This window comes from Neofelis nebulosa, chromosome 1, assembly GCF_028018385.1.
Source record: "Neofelis nebulosa isolate mNeoNeb1 chromosome 1, mNeoNeb1.pri, whole genome shotgun sequence".
Classification (NCBI taxonomy): domain Eukaryota; kingdom Metazoa; phylum Chordata; class Mammalia; order Carnivora; family Felidae; genus Neofelis; species Neofelis nebulosa.
Window position 1 is genome coordinate 67,437,256 of NC_080782.1, and position 20,510 is coordinate 67,457,765.

The 20,510-nt window shown below is 44.6% G+C and overlaps 1 protein-coding gene across 4 annotated transcripts in view; it reads left to right on the forward strand.

The window, feature by feature from the left end:
* Positions 1 to 20,510, forward strand: part of MCC (MCC regulator of WNT signaling pathway) — a 435,778-nt gene that overhangs the window by 364,350 nt on the left and 50,918 nt on the right. For all 4 annotated transcript variants that reach the window (XM_058724854.1, XM_058724863.1, XM_058724880.1 and 1 more), the window contains 3 exons: positions 17,844 to 17,990; positions 18,934 to 19,023; positions 20,129 to 20,277. In XM_058724854.1, coding sequence (XP_058580837.1) covers positions 17,844 to 17,990; positions 18,934 to 19,023; positions 20,129 to 20,277 — 386 coding nt within the window. The remainder of the gene's footprint in view (positions 1 to 17,843; positions 17,991 to 18,933; positions 19,024 to 20,128; positions 20,278 to 20,510) is intronic.

A 20,510-nucleotide genomic window follows, 5' to 3' on the forward strand; every position in this document is an offset into this window, starting at 1 on the left:
GAGAGAGAGTGTGTGCGTGCGCGCACGTGAGTGGGGGATGGGCAGAGAGAGAGGGAGACAGAATCTGAGGCTGACTCCAGGCTCTGAGCTGTCAGCTCTGAGCTGTCAGCACAGAGCCTGACACAGAGCTTGAACTCACTGCAAGATCATGATCTGAGCTGAACCAACTGAGCCACCCAGGCGCCCCTCCTCTCCTTTTTTTTTAAACGCTTATTTATTTTGTGAGAGAGACAGAGTGTAAGCAGGGGAGGGGTAGAGAGAGAGGGAGATGCAGAATCTGAAGCAGGCTCCAGGCTCCGAGCTGTCAGCACAGAGCCTGACGTGGGGCTCAAACTCACGGACTGCAAGATCATGACCTGAGCCGAAGTCTGAGGCTTAAATGACTGAGCCATCCAGGCGCCCCTCCTCTCCTTTACATTTAACTTGTCTTCACTAAGGTTAGCATGTGTACATCATTCTGATTTTTTGTTTGTTTTTAATTTTTTTTAATGTTTTTGAGAGAAGGACAGAGTGTGAGTGGGGGTGGGGCAGAGAGAGAGAGAGAGAGGGAGACACAGAATCTGAAACAGGCTCCAGGCTCTGAGCTGTCAGCACAGAGCCTGATCTGGGGCTCGAACCCACAAGCTGTGAGATCATGGCCTGAGCCGAAGCCAGATGCTTAACTGATTGAGCCACGCAGGCGGCCCCCATCATTCTGTTTTTAATCCACAGACAAGTTTTCTTGGTTGCCGTTACATATGAATATGGAAGAAATTACTATTTTTAACCATGATCAGCTCTTGTCCTCATTTCTGGCTCATGTCATAATTAAAAGGCCCGCATTCCTATCTCCCATATCTGAACGTGTTTGTCTGAACTCACGTGCCTAAGCTTATTTTCAGTCCCCAGCTGTATGGGATGCCATTCTCTGCACTTGCATCAGCAGGTGTAAATCATCCCAGTCAGCAAAGACTTTATCTGGGCAAGCTGGTGAAATTTACTTAGTGCTGAGGCCCACACCACCTGGAGCTTCCTAGGTTACACTCCCTGATCATTATGACTAATGCCCTAATTAGGCATGCTTGCTCTTAGTGTGCACGTTCGGATGGTGCATGTTTTGTGAAGGAAATGTTGGTCTTAGATGTAATTACATATTGTGTATTAGAATAAATTTTCTCCTCTAAACTTGAGTTACTAAAGTACAAAACATCTGTGGATTGTGACAAGCAAAGGATGAACAGCCAGTCCCCCTTCTTCAAGTATCTTCTCCAACTCTGGAGGTTAGTGCTAAGAACAGCGTACTGTGGTGGTACTATGTAGTACTATGTACCTGGGGTCACAGCCTGACCTGCCAAGTCACCATGGACCTTTAGCAAGTTACCTAACCTCTCTGAGCCTCAGTTTACTCTGCCATGAAGTGGGAATAAGAATAGTATCCAATGTAGTATCCAAAATTAGTTAATACTCATAAAGCACTTAGACAATCTTAATTCTTTTTTCTTAATTTTTTAAAATATTTTTTACTTATTTTTGAGACAGAGAAACAGCATACAAGCGGGAGAGGGGCCAAGAGAGAGGGAGATACAGAATCCCAAGCAGGCTCCAGGCTCTGAGCTGTCAGCACAGAGCCGCCCGACACAGGGGCCCGAACCCACAAACTGTGAGATCCTGACCTGAGCCAAAGTCAGATGTTTAACCGACTGAGCCACCCAGGTGCCCCAGATAACCTTAATTCTGATCACACTTAATACCTTTGAAGGTTTGCAGTTAATATGATTTTATATAATTTATATTTCCATTACATCCAAATCATAAAATGTTGAGGAGCCTTGTGTCTCTTCGTCAACGGGAAATGTCCTCAGAAATTTGTATACCTACCCACAATTAACTTCTCTATTTCAAAATAATCGTGGGTCTCATAGAATTTGCCAGCTGTGTTAGAATGCCAGTTTGCTAGACTTTAAATGCTGGATGACTTCCACCCACCACCACCCAATATATTTCATTTCCCTGAGGAGGAATCTGTCTTTTGTGGTTCGTTTTCTTCTGTTCCTGCCTGATGTGTCGCTCTTTGGAATGACTAAGGTACAGTTTCGTTTGCATCTCTGTGATGCCACATAGCACATGGCTTGTTTGCCTTGGCTGTCTTTAGAGCAGGTCTGAATCCACAGTTCATCAAAGTTGCCTGAAAAGCAAGTGGGGCCACGTTTCTTTTCACTGCTCACATTCATCGTGTAGAATTTGAACTGACCAGATCGATAGGACTGGTGCTTGCCCCCTGCCTGTAATTAAACAAAGTGCTCTCAGTAGGTTTTCTAGGCCTGATTCAAGATTTAATTAAATTAGAACTTTAATGTCAGTTAACAGATTGGGCTACTTGGCAGAGCAGTAACTAAGGAACAACAGACAGACAATTTTTATTATTGGGCCCAGCTCATTATTAAATGAGATAATCATTTATGTCTGCATGCTCAATAATACAACCACTCATTTCCTCACACTTTAAGAAGTGGGCTTAATTTAGGCAAGATAGAATTAATTTCTCTAGAAAGGAAGCTCTTTGCTCTTCATTCATTTATTCATTTCATAAACATGATAGGCCATCTTGTCTGTTGGGCAGAGAGGTTATAGTGACAAATAGGACAGAGTCCTTGGCTTGAAGGGTCTTGGAGAGACAGGCAAGCCCACAGGTTGTCACAATGGTGTATGTCATGTTGTAGGGAGGGATGAACACAGAGGGTACCCTGGCAGTCCAAAGGAGCGTCCTTGGACAGTAGGTCCAGCCTCACCACACTATTTGCATCTTTTACCTAATTGTTTAGGTCAACTGCCATGTAGCAAAAATCATTAGTGCTTTCCTCAGATAGTTGGGTAAAGCAAATTGGATATGACCATGGGCTCATGAATCTGTATCCTGTTGAGTCATAGACTTAAATCAAAATCAGGCCATACAGTTCCTTCTGAGATTTGGTACAAATTCTTCGGAAAGTTCTACAAATTCATGGCATAAAGTGGTGGTAGGAGGGTTTCTTCTGTGTACCCCATGCCCCACCTGGGTATTTCCAGCGTGTCTGGAAGTGAATTTCATCAACCTCTCCTGAGCTTCCTTCATCTTTGGGGTTTGACTTCAAGTTTGAGTCTCTGGTTATCACCACAGTAAATTCAAGAGACTAGAAACCACACTGTTTTGAACTAAGTAAAAGTGACGCTAATCTCAGGTTTCTCCCCCTCTACTTTCCCTCAAAATGTCTTAAAAACCCTTAGTGTTAGTTAACTGACTTGGCTGGGCAGGGGAAGGGCAGTATTTCCACTAGTGCTAAGAAGATACAAGTGTGTGTCTTTTCCAAACCAATTACTCTTGATTCCTAAATGCAGTGTTGCATTTGTGAAGGGATTTCATTGTCTTGTGTTCATAGGGCCCATGTAATACAAATGGAATCAGTTCAGCTAAAGTCTTTTTAAAATATAAATGGGGTCTCAACTTCAGATTTTTTAATGGCTGCCACTTGGCTCCTTGGCCAGGAAAAAAGATGAGTAAATTTCTAGAATGCTGCAATGCCCATATCCTTCCCCCTTACCTCATCCCTCCTAAAGAAAGTAGCCTCAAGTTCCTAGTCATATAGCCTTTGGGGAGGAGGGGAGGGGACAGCTGGGAAAGGAGGACCGCAGGTAAAAAGAAATTTCCTTCACACATTGTACTCTCTGTGGACCATGAACTCTAAAGCTTTTCAAAGTAATAATCCTGTCATATATTACTTTGGACCACTTTTTTTAAACTTATGATTATAGTTTTATTATAGCAAAAATCAGAATGAGCCAAAATAAAGATGCCACAGGTCTGGAAGGGGTCCATATGCAGAAGTTCCTGTTGTCTTCCCTAAGTAGAATCCTGGACGGTGTTACTTCCTTTTCAGACAATACTCACAGTATTGCCAACCAGGGAAGTTCACCCGAGCTTCAGTATCCAATGTTTTTATTGAGGTTTCATGATGTAGGTGTGATTGCTTGAAATATTGGCCATGTGGCTGACCTCAATTCCCAGCTGCTTCTGCTTCAGGGAGATGAGGCTGATATCCTTCAGGCTACTTTTAAGTTTGTGCTAATGACACACATGATGGAGGTGCACTGTGTCTGCCACTGTCATTATCCTAAAGTTCCAGGAGGTTGTGAGGGTCCAAGGCTGTTCTTCTCAGCCGGGTGTGCGTGTGTCCCATGAACTCGCCAACTGGGGCCATTTACAGAGCATCATCTTCTATGACCACAGGTCCTCCCCTAGAGCCATTAGTTCTAAATCCATTGGTGCCAGCTTCTGAACACTGAACTGGTTCTAAACACTAGATCCGTCTTCAGTATTCACCTGTGTTATCTCCAAGGGCACTTGTCCATCAGTGGTCATGCTTAAAGAAGTTGGAAAGAAGAATCCGTATTAAGCCAAAGAGCCTGTTAGAATAATTACCTTATAGGTTGACTGTGTATTTTATTACATACTTTTGTCTACTAATTAATCCATTTGCAATGCATATTTACTAGTAGGCTGCCCACCTCTACCAGGAAATGAGATTTATAGTATCATACGGATGTGTCTAGAGCACTGTCTGTCCCTGAAGCAGCCATTTACTTTGTCTGAATGGTCTCCTGTTATATGCTAATTCAGTATCTCTTTGATATTTTTAACTAAAAATCAGTAACAGTGGAATATTTCTGGAAGTGAAATTGTTGTGACCTTATGTAGGTTAAATAAAGATTCATCTCCGATTTGCCTTATTTGGCTTTAAGCCCCATCTGAGCTCTTTCCGCTCTGCCTCCCCCTCCATGTTGCTTTTCTTGACCACAGTGTCTGTATATGGAAAGTGCAACGCTGCAAAATGGTACTTTATATTTACTATGAATTTATATATGCATAAACTTACATTGGCTACATGTTTATGTATTTAAGATAGACCGGAACAATATAAACCAATCTCATAATAGTTATGGCAAGAAGGGGAAGCAAGCACCTAGGAGTGTAGGTCAAAGGGTACTCAAACTTTTCCACGATGTTCTAATTTTATTTTTTAAATGAATGTGTTCTTTTGTATAACTTTTAATAGGTGGAAATATATACATAGAAATAGAATGGGGGGTGCCTGGGTGACTCAGTTGGGTTAAGTGTCTAACTCTTGATTTCAGCTCAGGTCATGATCTCATAGTTCATGAGTTTGATCCCTATGTTGGGCTCTGTACTAACAGTGCAGAGCTTGCTTGAGATTGTGTCTCTTTCTCTCTGTCTCTCTCTCTCTCTCTCTCTCTCTCTCTCTCTCTGTCCTTCTGCTCTTATGTGCTTGCTCGCTCTGTAAATAAATAAATAAATAAATACTTAGGCGGAGAAAAAAGAAATAGAAGGAAAGCTAATGTGCCAAAATATTAATAGAGGCTGAATCTAGGCAGTGAAACATTAGGCATATTTTTCTTGTTTATACTTTTCCTTAATTTTCAAATTAAGAAAAAGGAAGGATTATGGACAGTGATCTGTGTCTCCCAGCTTTAGCAAGTAGTAGTCAGACACAAATAGTCTTCTCTTTTGTCCTCAATGGAATTTTGTTCATATCTTATTCCATTTCTTCTTAGGACTTTCTTTATATGAGAAAGAGATTGCTAGTATTAGCTAAGTGGTTTGGAGAGAGAGACAGAGAGAGAAAGAGAGAGACATAAAGAGAGACAGAAGGAGAGAGAGAAAGAGAGAGAGAAAGAGAGAGAATGAGAAAGGCCACCTGTTTTAACACCCCCAGCCCTGATCTGGCCATGAGGAAGGGAGCTGAGAGGAGTGTGGTCTGGCCCAGTGCTCTCCTTCCAACCCCTATTTTGGGGTCTCAGGTGGCTCTTTCTTTTGTATGACTGATATATTAGGATAAGGGTAGGTCATACAGCAGTTACAAATTAACCCCCCAAATTTCAGTGGCATGGCATACCAAAAAAGCTGATTTCCTGCTTGCACTGAATGTCCAGTGCATATCTGGAGATGAGCACATAGCACTGTTCCAGGGACCCAAGCTGATGGCACCCATCGTCTACAACATCTCTGCACTTACGTGTTTCCGCCCACAGCCAGTTGGCCAGAACTGGACAGATGCTCCATTTAACCACAGAGGGCCTGAGAAATGTGAAAGTACATGTGGATATTTGTTGAGCAGTAAATGTTCCTAACTCAGCTGGCATGTTTGCTTTGAGCGTTATACCAGACAGACTTGGACGTGAATCAGGGTGCCAGAGAAATAGGCCATTTGACCCTCCAACTTGTGGTGGCTCTCCGTGTATATGTCAGAGTCACTGGGAAGCTCTTTAGAAGGATATGTGCTCAGGCCCTTCCATGAGCCACTGAATCAAAGGATGGGGTGCTGGACCCTGGCACACTTCCTCATCTTGATCCCAGCAAGTGCTCGGGGACAGGAAAGAGAACAAAGTGTCCTTCAGTCACCCAGTGGATGTGGGCCAAGACCCTCTCAAAGCATCTTTACCTCTCTTCCTGCAGGGTGAGTGAAAAAGAGAACCTCAGCTTTTCAGGCACCTTCTCCTCACACCTGGCCTGTTCCTCCTGGGGCCCACAGTGTGGCAGTGATGCGCCTGGTGTCTGAGGGGGAAGCCACTGGCTGTAAAGAGCTTGACCTGCTCCATTCACTCAGGAGGGTCACTGGAGCTAGAGGAGGGAGGTTGGAGAGGGATGTGATGGTCATGGAGCCAGGCAAGACATGGGCACCCTGGGGCTCCGAAGGCAAGGAGGCATCACCTAGCAGAGTGACAACTTTTTTTTTTTTTTTTTAATTTTTTAATATATGAAATTTACTGTCAAATTGGTTTCCATACAACACCCAGTGCTCATCCCAAAAGGTGCCCTCCTCAATACCCATCACCCACCCTCCCCTCCCTCCCACCCCCCATCAACCCTCAGTTTGTTCTCAGTTTTTAACAGTCTCTTATGCTTTGGGCAGAGTGACAACTTTTTGTGCTCATCCAGGAAAGGATTACAAGGTACCACTTACCAATGCAATCTTTTTTTTTTTTTTTTAATGCAATCTTGATAGCTTATTTTTTAAAAACCTGTTAACATTGATACCATTAACATTCTCTGAATGTTTTCAGAGTAGACATACCCCTCTTGGACTAAAAACAGATACCTCTGAAGGCAAAGCAGGATTTAAAACTGAAATTCAAAGACAAAACATACTTTGAGCATTTACTTGTGATGAACGATGATTTATGCATGTCTTGTTTAATCTGCACCAGAATTCTACAAGATAGGTACTAGTATTATACCCTTCTTAGAGATGAGAAAACCAATGCCCACAGAAGTTTGATAATCTTGTCCTCGTCTACACTGACATAAATTCTTAGCACCGAAACTTGGGCTCTCCTAGCCTTAATATGTGATGCAGTTTTTCTTGTCCTATTGTTCAGATGCTTTTCCTGGGTCCTCTTCCCCCTTTTCCTCATCCTATCTCCTGCTTCTACACAGATCAGAAATTAATAAACCATCCTTTGTGACAGTAACAGGGACACCAGATTCCTTAGGCTTCTATAGATCAATCTTGCTAGCATGCTAAGACAACACTAAATGAAGGCAAAATGAGTTTGTTTCACAGAGAAGAAGTTAATGGTGGGTGTATTTATCTTGATTTGAGCCCAACAAAGCATTATTGGTAAAACCTACCGCCCCTCCTTTCTGTGGCTTGAGGAAGTGTGAAGTGGGATCCAAGATCGAGAATTCTCAGAACTATGATTCTTTTCATGTCTTCTTTAAAAACAGTTCCACTTACTCTAAAAACACTTCATGCACATTTGTGCCATGGAAATTGTGAGGTAACTTTTTTAGTTGTGGGCACCAGTGTTTACTTACCATTTCTCCAACCCCGACCCCTAAATCCCAGGTCAGGCTGTTTAAAGGCGAACTCTTGGCTATAAGCGAAATAGCTGACTCCCTTTTTTTGGAATGCTGGTAAGAAATTAAGATGGCAGCCAAAACTCTGCCCCTTTCCCTGATGGAGCCATTTTGATAATCCGGTCTAGGTTCTTCGGTGGGCTGTGGAACACAAAGAAAACCATGCACCTATCAAATCTTCAGAGAATGGAAATGCTGTCGGGTTTGTTTTCCTTCTTCTGTCTTGTGGTCCCCTTCCTCTTGTGTTTCAGCCTACACAGAATTGCCATGACCCATAAAATACAACTTTCCTGAAACACTGTGGAAATGAGATTAATAGGAACAAATGTGTGTCTTTTCTGTAAGTAAATTCGGATTCCTCATTTGTTTAAAGACTCCAAGAAAAGACTTCTAAAATCTCCAGTAAGAGAGTGATTCTCAGGGCGCCTGAGTGGCTCAGTCGGTTAAGTGTCCGACTTTGGCTAAGGTCATGATCTCACAGTCCATGAGTTTGAGCCCCGTGTCAGGCTCTGTGCTGACAGCTCAGAGCCTGGAGCCTGCTTGGAATTTTGTGCCTCCCCCTCTCTCTGTCCCTCTCCCACTCGCACTGTCTGTCTGTCTGTCTGTCTCTCTCTATCTCTCTCTCAAAAATAAACCAACATTTAAGGAAAAAAAAAAAAAAAGAAGAGAGTGATTCTCTGCAGAATACCCACAAATCTGGACTTGGAGGAGGCTGCTCTCTGAGAAGCACATGGGACCAACTGCCTGAAGCTTGTTAAGTAGAGCTTCTGCGGCCCAGCGGTTCTGCCCTTCTTCAGAGTAGATCCTCTCCTCTCAACGAGCTCTATTACACAGTGAAATTATGAATTACACCCTAATTGCCTGAAATTACAACCACCCAGCCAGTACTACTGCACATCGTAAGTGGAATAGACTCCTCCTTCTCTGGGTGATGATGGTGCTTCTAATCCTGCTCAGGACTCCCAGGCCACCTTTCATTCCTGCCTGTCACTTGTCTGTGGACCACATTCACAGATGACTTCATCAACAGATGCAGTGGCCTTGTCTTTGTTCCTACAGCTGTCCTGGGAGATCAAAGTGTCCAGCAGCTGACCCATCTTACACTTGGCCTAGCGTCACTTTTTCAGGAGACTTCCCCTCACTTTGGAAACCCTCCCCTGTGCCCGCCCCACCGGATGTTTGCCTTTGTCAGCTCCAGCACCAGATTCTTCATCACCAGCATCTCGCTGTCTGGCCACCATAATCTCTTAGGCTCCTGATCTCTCATCTTTGTATTTACCTTCTTGCATTTGTTTGCTTTCATTTGGCCTGCAAGGGAAGAGAGATAAGCTAATTACATTCGTCTGTTAAAGGCACACTCACTGATCTGTGAAAAGTTCCTTGCTTAATTTATTTATTCCTTTTATATCCCATTTCCTTTCCCCATTTTGTGTATGTTTTTATACACAGTGTTTTGTGTATTGCTTTTAACTTACATAAATGTTGTGCTGTAGACTTCTTTTCCCCGCTCAGCACTCTGGGTCTGTCCATATTGCTGCACATCCATCCGGCCTTGTGTGCTGACGGCTGCCTCGTGTTCTGTAGAGTCACCTGCCACATGGACTGTACCTGACAGCCAGACTTCACTACCACAGACATCGTTGCAGTGCCTGTACCCTTGTATCCTTCAGGCCTGGGTGGGAAGTTCTCTGCAGTACATGTCCAGAAGTTAGGGTGCGGAGTCCTGGGTCTCCATATTCTTATTTTGACCAAGCCCCACAGCATGGCTTTGCAGAACGGCTTTCCAGTCCTTCCACTCATGGGCAACTCAGGAGGGTTCCTCCTGCCCCTTCATCTTGCCATCTACTATGCTCACTGTGGTCTCTTTCATAGGGTTCGTTTTTAGGGTTCGGTTTTCTTGTTACTGAAAGCATATATCCTTAAAGAAGTTCTTTCAGGGGCCCCTGGGTGGCTCAGTGGGTTAAACATCTGACCTCAGCTCAGGTCATGATCTCGCGGTTTGTGGGTCACCGCGTTGGGCTCTGTGCTGACAGCTGGGAGCCTGGAGCCTGCTTCAGATTCTGTGTCTCCCTCTCTCTCTCTGCCCCTCCCCCACGCATGCACACGTGCTCTCTCTCTCCCTCTCTCTTTCTCTCTCTTTCAAAAATAAACATTAAAAAAATTTTAAAGAAGTTCTTTCAATAAAGGTCTACACTGGGTAAATTCTTAATCTTTGAGTATGTCTTTGTTTTTGCCCTTGCTCTTGATGACGATTACATAGCTTCCTCTTGCTCCTGTAACAATTTACCACAAACCTAGTGGCTTCAAATAACATGGATTTCGTATTTTACAGTTCTGAGGGTCAGAAGTCTGAAGTGCATCTCACCCCCTAAGATCTGAATGTTGTCAGGGCTGCATTCCTTCTCAGGCTCTAGAGGATAAGCCGCTTCCTTGCCTTTTCCAGCTTCTAGAAGCAGCAGGCCTTGTGCCCCTTCATCCTGCTTCTCTTGCAGGCAGTGTATCCTTCCGGCTGCTGGGCCCACCAGATAATCTTCCCATCTCAAGATTCTCCCTGATCATGAGATTCTTAGTTATTCCTGCAAGTTCCCTTGGGCTGTGTAAAGTCACATATTCACAGCTTTCTAAGACTATGATGTGGACATCTTTGGAGGCCATTATTGGGCCTACCACAATAGTCTAGCTATGTTTTAAATTTTAGGATGACAGTTTCTAGTTTTTTAGGTTTTTTTTTCTTTTGCCTAAGTGGCTAGGCATCCCACCAGACAGCCTTAAGATTATCTCTTTATTCCTTTTCCCCCCTACGTTTGCACTACAGTGTTGCTACATATGCAATTTTGACTTCATCCTCACTTTCCAAGTAGCTCTAACTGTATAACAAACCACCCCAAACTTAAAGACCAAAACAATGATTCATTACTATCTGCATGGTTCTGGGGAACCAAGGGGCTCCGGTTGACAGTTCTCACTTGGGCTCACATGTGATTGCAGTCAGATGGTGGCTAGGGCAGAGTCATCTTGGAGGCTCCCCTTACTCCTATGTCTGCGGGGCGAGGCTGGCTGTTGTCTGGGACCTGAAGCTCTGACTGTTGGTCAGAACACCTGCAAAGATCCTCTCCAGGTGGCCTGGGCTTCCTCATGGTGGAGTGGCCAGTGGCCTGTAAGGCCAGCATCCCAAGAGCGAGTGGGCAAGACTGATTATTCTTTTCTAATCGAGCCTCAGAAGTTGTGTGGTCTAGCTTCTACCACATTCTGTTCATTAGAAGCAGACCTTCGGGCCAGGCACAGGCAAGGGGAGGGGAATTGGACTCCACCCCTTGATGGAGGGAGTATCAAAGAATTTGCAGATGTATCTGCAAATGGCCACACCTGGTTAGAACCTAATGTGATTCTTCAGTGTCTGGACTTAGGTCTGCCTCCATGTCTGGAAAACCCATCTATTTTCTTTTCAAATATTGCTTGTCTGTCATGACATTGCATGTCATGTTCTCTTCCTCTGGAACTTCTTTAAAAGTATGTTGGAGCCTCGGTGGCTATTTGTGGTATCAGTGACTAGTGCATATTTTGTATCTCTTCAGCTCCCTGTGCTGGGTTCTGAATTAATTTCTGTGTTCCAGGTCACTAATTCTGTTTTCAGTTTTATCCAGTCTAGACTTTAACCAGTACATTGATTTTATTTATTGGCTACATTTTCTCCTGGCTTTTTTTATCCACCTATTCTTGTTTGATGTTTTCCTGATTTTGTTTCCTAATTTTATAAACTTTTTTTTGAGAGAGAGAGAGAGAGAGAGAGCGAGCATGAATGTGTGCGTGAGTGCTTGAGCAGGGGAGGGTCAGAGAGAGGGGGACAGAGGATCTGAAGTGGGCTCCATGCTGACAGCAGAGAGCCCAATGCAGGGCTTGAACTCACGAACCTGAGATCATGACCTGACCCAAAGTCAGGTGCTCAACTGACTGAGCCACCCAGGTGCCCCTGTTTCCTAATTTCTGTTTTTTATAGAAATTATTCCTTTCCTCTCTCGAAGGACCCTCAGCAGACTGATTGTGACATAGTTTGCCGTTTGCTTTATTTTCATTTCTTCTTGGGTGGCTTCATCTCTGCTTTAGATTGCTGCCTCTCTTGTGTCATTGTCCCTTCTCTGCAATCATCCCTCCATGTCCAGCAGCTTCTGGTCACGGGAGCCATATGTCCCCCAGAGATAATGGGTGATTTACAAATAAGGTCTCTGAGGCAGTGCCTGGCTGGCAAAATCCAGAACAGTGTTCACTCTTAATTTATAAGATTGGGGCCCTGCCATACACAGATATTGTAGATTTGGATTTAACACCTAAATGCGTCCTGGGTCTGGGATTTTGGCTTCTTACGGTTTACCCCTGGGCACAGTTCTGGGGCTTCTTTCTGGCTTCTCCAGCAACTCCCTTTGTGCTAGTGCACTGGTCACAGAACGGCGGAGCAGGAAAGTCCCAGGCTTATAGAGGAGGATCTGCTCAGACAGCCTGACGGGTGCCTCTCTGCCCCTCCTGGCCCCACATGCTATACCTTGTTCTCAATTCCCAGGGCTGCTGTGGCACCACCTCCCCCTAACCTCTGTAGTTTTATTTCCCACTTCATTTCTGGCACCTGGAGCTCTCACTGCCTTTCTTTTAACCTTGGCATTAAATTTCTTTCTCATTGTTGCTCTTTTATGCAGCATTTCTCTGCATTCTTAGTAGGAGGAATGCCTGTTTACTTTAGCTGAGGCTGTCATATGCTGGAAATTGTCATTTGTTCTGTATACAGACAGTCTTATTCCTGTTTTCAGCCTACTTTTCATTCTCGTCCTTCATAATACCTGCCAAGGCTGCGTCTAAGCCCTGCCAACCTTCTTGGGGGTAGACAGGCCACCTTCCCTCATGTATTTGATAGAATTTGGTGTTTCCATTCTGTTCCTTCCATCATTACTCTTCCTTCTACTTTACATGTACAGAATGTGCCCAAATCTTTCTGCTAATGCCCTAAGCATGTGCTTTTCACTGTTACGGTTTTAATCTGTTCTTTTTACTCTTCACTGTTATTTCTATGAGGTCTCCAGAGTTTGAAGAGAACAATGCATTGACTCAGTCTACTGTATTGAATGAAAGAGCTCAGTGCATTCTCAGTGCTGACGTATTAGTTTGCAGGTTTGTTTTTGTTTGTTTGTTTGTTTGTTTGTTTGTTTTTTTGGTCCTCAGCTTCCTTTGTCATTTCTGATACCTGCTATTCCCTCCCTCACTCCTAGCAGAGGACTTTAACTCTTTTCTCTTAGAGAAACATCCCATCTGATGGGAGCTCTTCTGTTTCCCATCCTCCTCCTCTTATCTGCAAACTCCCTTTTCTTACTGCCTATCCTCACCTCTTTTCCATCCCAGAGCAAAAGCACCTTCTCGTCAGTCCTCCATTGATCAATTGCCTGTGTATGGGCTCTCCTCCCACCCCCATTGCTCTGCCTCTTCCCTGGGCAGCCTCATCTTCATGTAACATTCCTAAACTATATACCCAATTCTGCTCTCCTTCCCTTGGGTTCTATTTCTAATTGTTGACTGAATCACTTAGATACCCCCATGGTTTTCTCAGATTCAGCATGTCCAAAGCTAGCGTCTTTATTTCTCTTTGAAAAATCTGCTCCTTCTTATGTTTTCGCCATTGTGCTGAGTGGCACCCTGATTCACTAAATCACACCAGCCACCAATTTGTGTTTTGTGTGTGTGTGTGTGTGTGTGTGTGTGTGTGTTTAACTTCCTACAATAGTTCTAGAACTGCACTGACCAATATAGTCATTACTGGCTACATCTATTTACATTTGAATTCAAATTGATTAAAATAGGATGCAGTTAAAAATTTAGTTCCTTGGGTCTAGTAGGCACATTGCAAGTTCTCAGAAGTCACATGTGGCCAGTGCAGCTGTACAACATCAGCATTGGTACCAGAAGTTGTTGGGTAATGCTAGTCTAGGGTGTATTTTACCATTTTTGCTTCCATTGTGATGTTTGAACCTTATCTTTTTCTTGAACTGTCAGTACATCTCTTGACTTACCTCCTTTTTCTTGTTCATTTAGTTCATTCTCTTTTCTTTTTTAAAAAATGTTTGTTTTTGGGGCGCCTGAGTGGCTCAGTCGGTTAAGTGTCCGACTTTGGCTCAGGTCATGATCTCACAGTCCATGAGTTTGAGCCCCGTGTCAGGCTCTGTGCTGACAGCTCAGAGCCTGGAGCCTGCTTTAGATTCTGTGTCTCTCTCTCTCTGCCCCTCCCCTGCTCATGCTCTGTCTCCCTCTGTCTCAAAAATAAAACATTAAAAAAAAATTTTTTTAAATGCTTGTTTATTCTGAGAGAGTGAGAATGTGCATGCTTGCGAGCAGGAGGGAGGCAGAGAGAGAGAGAGGGAGAGAGAGAATCCCAAGCTGGCTCCACACTCAGTGCAGAGCCAGATGTAGGTTTCTATCTCATGACCTCGAGATCACGTCCTGAGCCCATATCAAGAGTCAGACCTTTACTGACTGAGCCACCCAGGTGCCCCTCATTCTCTTTTCTAATCAAATGATTTTTATAAGACCCTTTACTCTCTGTGGGAGTCAGAGTATAAATGAGAAATGCAGGGTTCTGGCATTTTAATGTCAGTTCCTTATTTGAACCTTTCACAGTCCTCTCCACCCCACCCCACCCAACCCCATTCCACCCTGCCCCCATTGCCTTTTCCTTTTTATTTGCTTGTTGAACAACTACTTGACCTTTTTTTTTTTTTTTTTAAGTTTATTTATTTTGAGAGAGACAGCTCAAGTGGGGAAGGGGCAGAGAGAGAGGGAGAGAGAGAAACCCAAGCAGGCTCCTTGCTACCTTCGCAGAGCCTGATGTGGGGCTTGAACTCACAAAACTGCAAGATCCTGACCTGAGCCCAAACCAAGAGTGGGATGCTCAACTGACTGAGCCACCCAGATGCCATGGTACTGGGGGTTTAGAACTTGGCCTGTCTTTTTTTGGGCGGGTGGGGGATACATGACACAATCTCCTATAGTGGGTGAGAATAGGAATGAGGACAGAGCTGTGTCTCTCCCTTCTCCCAAGCCTCATCTGTGCTGAATCAGCAAATTGATTGTAGCCTTCATTTCTGTGCATTTATTCATTTAAATTAATTAAGCCCTACCCCCCTCCCCCAAATCAAGAAAAGAGAGAAGGCTGTTTAATCCAACTGGCTGTCTATCTTCATAACAAGCTCACTTTTCTCCCTTCAGCTGGATTTTTTTTCACTGCCTAACAATTATCATTAAATGATAAAGCATAGACCAAAAATAAACATGTTTATCATTCTGTGCTTTTCAAAGACATTCTCTAGGTCTAAAACTTTTTCAAGGAAAATGGATATTTAGATTTAGAAATGGTTTTAAGCATGCATGCCTGTGCGCAAACAAACCATGGAAACGCAGTAAAAAAAGAACATTTTCTGTTATTTTTCAGTACCATCTAAATTTTCCACAGTGGACATGTTTCACTTTAGTGATTAGAAGAAGAAACTTTTTTTTAATAACATGGGCAGGTTTTTTTAATGTTTATTTTTGAAAGAAAGAGGACATACACATACACGCATGCACAGAGGGGAGGGGCAGAGAAGCAGGGAGACCAGAGGATCCAAGGTGTGGCAGCAGAGCCCAACTCAGGGCTCGAACTCACAAACCATGATATCATGACCTGAGCTGAAGTTGGACGCTTAACTGACTGAGCCACCCAGGTGCCCCAATAACCTAGGTAGTTTTAATGAAGTTCTTATAAATTTGCCCAAGGAAATTAATATATATTTATAAATAAATTTATATGTTTCTGTGTGTGTGTGCGCGCGCGTGTGTGTATGGCTTATTTATTTAAAGCGAGAGGGTGAGAGAGGAAGGAGCAGTGAGAGGAGAGAGACCAAGCAGGCTCCACACTCAGCGCAGAGCCCGATGTGGGGCTCGATTCCAACAAACGTGGGATCATGACCTAAGCCAAAATCAAGAGTCAGAGGCTTAACCAACTGAGCTACCCACGTACGCCTTACATATATATTTTAAAAGTAAGATGAGGTGGGCCAATTGGCATTCTGGGAACAGACCATTGATTGTTTTGTGAATGATTCAGATACTCTTTAGATTTTGGAGTGGCGTTAACATTGTTCGTTATTAAGGCCCTCATCAGACTTACACAGCAATAAGTAATTGAAATCCATGGTCTCCACCAGGGAGTTTTCCCAGGTGCCAGGAAGCCAGCTTGATGGGAAAGTGGGCCCTCTCCCTTTGCCATGCAGCATAAAGAGGCCTCCACGCTATGCCTCTTCTTGATTTGTTGGGGACCAGTCTAGAATGAGCCCTATCATCTTTCCCCAGCAATATCATTTGGCTTTAACAAGCATATGTTTTTCTAGTCTTTAAACTATTTTGAGGTCAGCTCTGTGTCTGGTGTACTATGAGGACGACCCACATTTCCATCAACCCACAGTTACTGGAAGCTTCAGCAAAGCATTAGGCACTTTGTAGCTGTTACCCTATTGAATGCAATTTGCTCCCAGGGAATTTTCCAATTTTGGCTTCTAATATGTTGATGAATTATTGAAATTTCAATTACTTTTGGTTCCCAATTTAGCAGGATGGAGACATCCAAGATATTTAATATAAAAAGCTTTCCAGTCGCTTTTAGAAAAGGGTTTTGGTGTCAGGGATGAGGCTGAGGTGCTGTGTGGCCCTGGGAGTCCCTTAAGACTCAAGGCGTGAGCCCCAACTGGGGCATCTGCAGGTCCTGGGAGCCTAGTAGATATGCAGATTCCACCTACTAACTCAGAATCCCTGGGGGTGTGGCCCTGTACTCTGTGTTTAACAAGTCTCCCTGACATTCTGGTGCACTGACAAGTTTGAAAAGCACTGCCTCAGATGTGCCAGTGATGATTCTTCCCAGCAGGACCTGGTGCCCATTTGGAAGGTCCCTCGGGTCCCATAGTCCGTTTGCCCTTCAAGGTAGACACTGTACCCGATGATAAAGCTGTGATCCAGGTCATCAGGAAGACCAATTTCAAACAATTACCTTCACTTACTTGGAACACTTCTCACTTTGGAAATCGCTGAGCCATAGTCCTAGAGAAGGGAGTTTGGACATTTAAATTCTGTGCAGGTAAATGTGTGTTCTAAATTCAACTCAAAGGGCCCCGTGTTTCTCTTTTATACAGAAAGACTGTTGACACACTCCACTGTTCCCAGGATAAGCCCTTCTTGATGTCTCTTGGGGAAAAGCTCAGGTGCATCTGTGTCTTCCCCTTAGCCTCCCCTCCGTGCCAGTGCATGCAGCTCTTCAGGCCTAGGGTGTCACCCAGCTGCCTGTGCTCCTGTGCATGCTCTTCTCCCAGCTACACTTCAGCTCACCCATAGCACCATGAGAGCCAGCCCCTACTCTTGTCCGTTACAACCAGGTCACCTCGAAGACTCTGTCCCAGCACCACCCCCTCCTTCCCTGTCGACTTCAGATGGAGACACATTCTTCCTCTTTTTTGCTTCCTACAGCACCTTAGGTGGATATCTATAACATTAATATGCACTTGCATTGAAATTATTTGTTCTCTCATGTTCGAGTTCCATGAGAGTGGCGATTTCATCCCAGGTTCTCTATCTGCAGTGCCATTCAGGCGTTCAGGCCCATGAGGTTCAAGGAATAAACATTCCTTAAAGATGGTCCTTGCAGCTCTGTTGGAACCTTCCAGAGCCTTAAAAACCATTTTTACATCATACTTGTGAAGAACAGATGATGGCCAGCCAGTGGCAGGTCTAGTTAAGAATACGGCAAATTTTTATGTGGACTTAACCAAGTTAGCTTTTCAGTGAAGCTGATCTCTTAATGTAAATGAAAACCCAGCCATCCACCCATCTGGCTATTTTGCTCTTTGGCCAGGGAAACTACAAACTATGTCTAAAGGCATTATTATTTCAGGTTCGAGAGCTTCAAACGCGACTACAGAGCGTTCAGGCCACAGGGCCCGCCAGCCCTGGCCGCCTCACTTCCGCCAACCGCCCAGTTAACCCCAGCACCGGGGAGTTGAGCACGAGCAGCAGCAGCAATGACATTCCGGTCGCCAAGGTGAGCTCCAGGAGCGGGTGGGAGCACCACCTCTTTTATCTGGAAGCACCAGCCCCTCCCAAGCATGGCCACTGTGCAGGCAAGTGATTAGTGCACAAGGCTGCAGGGGCTCTTCCCTAGCATCTCACACAGGCCTCCTATGCTGGGGCTGCAGGGAGAGATAACCCGCTAGTAGTTTTAAGTCTCTCTCAGCTGTGACCTGGATGCCAATTCTCATTAATCAACGAGCAGGAGCAGGTCATGGCTGTCAACTTGTTGTGGAAAGTAAGATGTTTTGTCAGGTTCTACAGTAGAAGGGGTGGATGGATAGTTGCTCTTGAGGACTGGGATTCAGCCCAGGAGGGGACCCTGAGTAATAAATCAATGATCTCCCTTCTCATAGGACCAACAGCCCTGCCTGCAGACAGATAGGCTCTGCTGGGCACGCCATGTCAGTTAGAGAGGCAGCCTCATGCCTGCTTATATGTTGAGTCTGCCCCAGAGGGACTGGTCAGATGACACATATTCTCTTCCCTGGTAATCTACCAGTCTCCACAAGAAGGTTAGTTCTCAATCATCAAGTTGAGTAAGTTGGGTCAAACCAGTGTTTCTCAACCAGCAGTGATTTTGTCCCTTCAATGGGTATTTGGCAATGTCCGGAGACCCTTCTGATGGTCACAACTAGAGTACTAGTGGCATCTTGTGGCTAGAGGCCAGTGATGCTGCTAACCGTCCTATGGCGCACAGAATTCTACAGCAAAGAATATCCAACCCCAAATGTCGCTAGTGCTAAGGTTGGAAAACCCTGGGTTAAGCAGATGGTAGAAAAATTGGATGAGTAATTTTTAAGAAATTCATTGATCAGTTTAGTTGCCATGGCTAAACAAGAGCCCTGTAAAACACAGTCTCAACAGTGTATCTAGAGAGTGATATGTCATTTTTCGATAATTTTTTGTTTTTCAAGATTGCTGAGAGGGTGAAGCTATCGAAGACCAGGTCCGAGTCTTCATCATCTGATCGACCAGTCCTGGGATCAGAAATCAGTAGCATAGGGGTGAGTGTTCACAAGAAGCAAGGCAAGAAAGTGCCCAGTAGAGCTGCACAGGCCGCAGCTCGTAGATGACAGAACTTCCCAAGTTCACCTCCCATAAACCAGTTAATTATAATAATAAATCCTACCCCATTTCCTTCCAGAGGATCAGATTAAAATGTAGAGTGGTTTCTTCATCAGGGAATTATGCATTCGGCTTTAAGGGAATTTTTCTTTTTCTCTACTTGAAACCTTTCAGAAAGAAATGATTTAGGTCTCATTACTGGTGATGTAGATGAAAGTCTTGAAGTACCTGCTGTATATCACCCTGCTACCCCAGAGACCGAGTAGGTCAGGAAGCTCTAAAAGAATTTTACCTTTTGCACATGCCTCTTAAAAGGGAACGTGCTCTCCAGTGAAGATGAGTGCTGCCTTTGAAGTGTAGCCTGATGCCAGGAAAGACTGGAACCTTCCCGCTTAGTTATCAGGGTTTTCATCTGGAGAGCCTACAAACCCCTTGGGCCCATAACAGCTGATGGATGGTGAAAAGGGAGTAGTTGGAGTTCCCTAAGGATTTTTTTTAAGATGGGGGGTGAGGCTGAGAGAGCCAACTATCTGATCCCCAACGGTGGGGGAAAGCCTGAATAGTATTTTTTTTTTTTTTAAGGCCCTAAACTTAGAATTTTGCGCTGAGAACAATTGCATGCATCCAGATTTGGTGCAGAAGCCAAACTGAAAATAAAGGAACCGGCTGCTCTGTTGGGCTGCAGCAACCAGAGACGAGGACCTGGAGGGACAGGGAGCTCAGGAAGGGGAAAGGAGTCCAGACTCTGTTCAATATCCCCAAATTTAGGAACTGTAAAGTAGCACGCTGCCCCAGGCCTGCCACCCAGCAGTATATGCCTGGAGGATACAGCTGTATTTTGATTCTGTTTATGTACTGTTTTCACAGTAGTTAGCTTATTATCACAGAATCGTATCATACAAACCGAGAAAGATCGGGGTAACCATCTCCTGGTGCCTGGTTGTCAAGGGATATCAGCTTTAAATTCTCTTGCATGCAAAGCATGCCTGAGGACTGGTCCCCCAAGCAACGTGTCTAGAGGAGGATTCGTGCTCCCCTATACAGGTATCCAGCAGTGTGGCGGAACACCTGGCCCACTCTCTTCAGGACTGCTCCAACATCCAGGAGATCTTCCAAACACTCTACTCACATGGATCTGCCATCTCGGAAAGCAAAATTAGAGAGTTTGAGGTGGAAACAGAGCGGTTGAATAGGTAAGGAGAAATCCTATATATTGGAGTGGTTGCTTTGGGGCAGGGGCGGGGGATGTGGAACGGCCCTCCTTTCCCTTTCAAAAATCAATTCAAGTTGGCTTATGAGTTGTGACACAGAGAGATGCTCTCAGGCTCGTGGGCGGGGAGTTCCACCTTCTTGTGCATTGCAGGAGTGCTTACAGCAGCTGGGGCTGGCTTCAAGGGCGTTGTGTGACCTGCGTTTTCAAATGTAC